The following is a 1,677-nucleotide window of genomic DNA, read 5'->3' as shown; positions in this document are numbered from 1 at the left end:
CTTTAGCGTCGTGCAAATCGTGAAAATCGATCCATCCAAGTATATCGTTGAGATTGTGTCAACTCACTGGTGGGAAAATGAAATTTGCATTTCAGATATGCCAACGAGAACAGATGCAAGCTGTTGGCGGAAAAGCTTGCTCGCCTGTTCGAACAGAAGCAGGAGCTGTTGGAAAGAAGGAATACCAAAATACAAGAGCAAGAACAACAACAAATGACGATAACAGCACAAAATACAAATCAACAGTCAACCCAACGATCAATTGTTATTCGAACCGTGACAGAGAAACAACGCCAACAGCTACCGGCGTTCACTTCAACACCATCTTCAACTTTGAGTTCGCTGTCCTTCATGCAGGATGTGAGCATGACGGATGCATCCGCCGCTACTGATTTGTCAGACGTGACGTCATCTTTGCTAGTGCCCAATTTCAAAACACCAACCAGTCGAAATCCTTTCAAAGTGATCGTCTGTTTTTTCGCGCGAAATTAATGACAATAAACTGCTCTATTTCAGCGTACCTCTCAAAGTAGCAACACTTTTACCGACGATGGGGAAAGCATTTTCGACAAGTCAACTCCAAAAAAAAGACTACTCACCAAATATGATCAAAAAACAACTACAGCAGTAAATTTCAAAAAAAAATTTCAAATTTCAAAACTTTACATCATATATATATCTGTATTTGGTGAATTCATCTATTTTACATTTCAGGAAAAATCTCAAGGTAGCAACAAAAGTAGCAGCAAACAAACTTCACTGATTTCAACATGGTCATTGCCGACAGAAAGTGAAAATCAGTTTTCGCAAGATTTGTTTGCCCCAACTGAAAAGAAAACAACTCCAATATCACTCGACCAATTCAGATATACGGAAAAGCATCAAGCCAGCGTGAAAACGGTGGAACCATTTCCAGAATGGATGGAAAATAACAAAATTATGTTGATGGAAACTTTTGGAGGTGATTCAACGGACAACATGTCGTTTACACAGTTCGCTTTGAAGCAATACAGGCATTACAAAGATACTTTGTCCAGTCAAGACAAGTGAATGGGATTCTTTTCTTAAAATAACTTTTATATATTGATTATTCCATTACAGTAAACAATATTTACGGCATAAGTTCACGACTACTTGTACTGACAACATCTACCTCTATCGCAGGTTGACTGACTGACTGACTGTCACTTCTTCTCTTATTTAGAAAAACAATAGCCAAATTTAAATAACATCCTGATTACCAAAAAATACCTTGTCTTTCAATGATTATCGACGAAATTGAAAACGTGAAATCTTACTGTGTTAATAATTAAAAAAAATCGTACCTGACAAAATTACAGTATGCTACTGCATTGGAGGTGTAAGTGTGGGCAAAACAAAATTTCAGTTGGACGAAATATCTTTCCTTTTCGGTTCATTTCAACGCGGAGTGACGTGATCCTTATACTGCCATAAATCAAATTGGAAATGGATTTTGTCAGGTTAGTGTTTTTTTTATGATTCGAATCTTCAATTTTGCATTTTCAGTCGATAATGTTCCATTGTTTAGAGATATGATGGTTTACCAAGTGTCGCCACCTGAAGAACCAGTAGTCTACACATTTAGCTGGCAGTTTTGGGTACTTCTACTGTTGTTCATCATTGTCACGAACATAATTTTAACTTTGCTTTATCGAG

General features: G+C 37.2%; 1 protein-coding gene across 1 annotated transcript; it reads left to right on the top strand.

Annotated features, from left to right (window-relative positions):
* The first annotated feature begins 113 nt into the window (after positions 1-113).
* Positions 114-392, top strand: Tsp_13407 (conserved hypothetical protein). The gene has a single exon (XM_003366409.1). It carries the CDS (start codon positions 114-116, stop codon positions 390-392), a length of 279 nt encoding a protein of 92 aa, XP_003366457.1.
* The last annotated feature ends 1,285 nt before the right edge of the window (positions 393-1,677 follow it).

Source organism: Trichinella spiralis, assembly GCF_000181795.1.
Source record: "Trichinella spiralis strain ISS 195 chromosome Unknown Scfld6037, whole genome shotgun sequence".
NCBI classification, from domain to species: domain Eukaryota; kingdom Metazoa; phylum Nematoda; class Enoplea; order Trichinellida; family Trichinellidae; genus Trichinella; species Trichinella spiralis.
The sequence above is the reverse complement of the archived record's forward strand: the minus strand, read 5'-3'. Positions and strand labels throughout refer to the sequence as shown.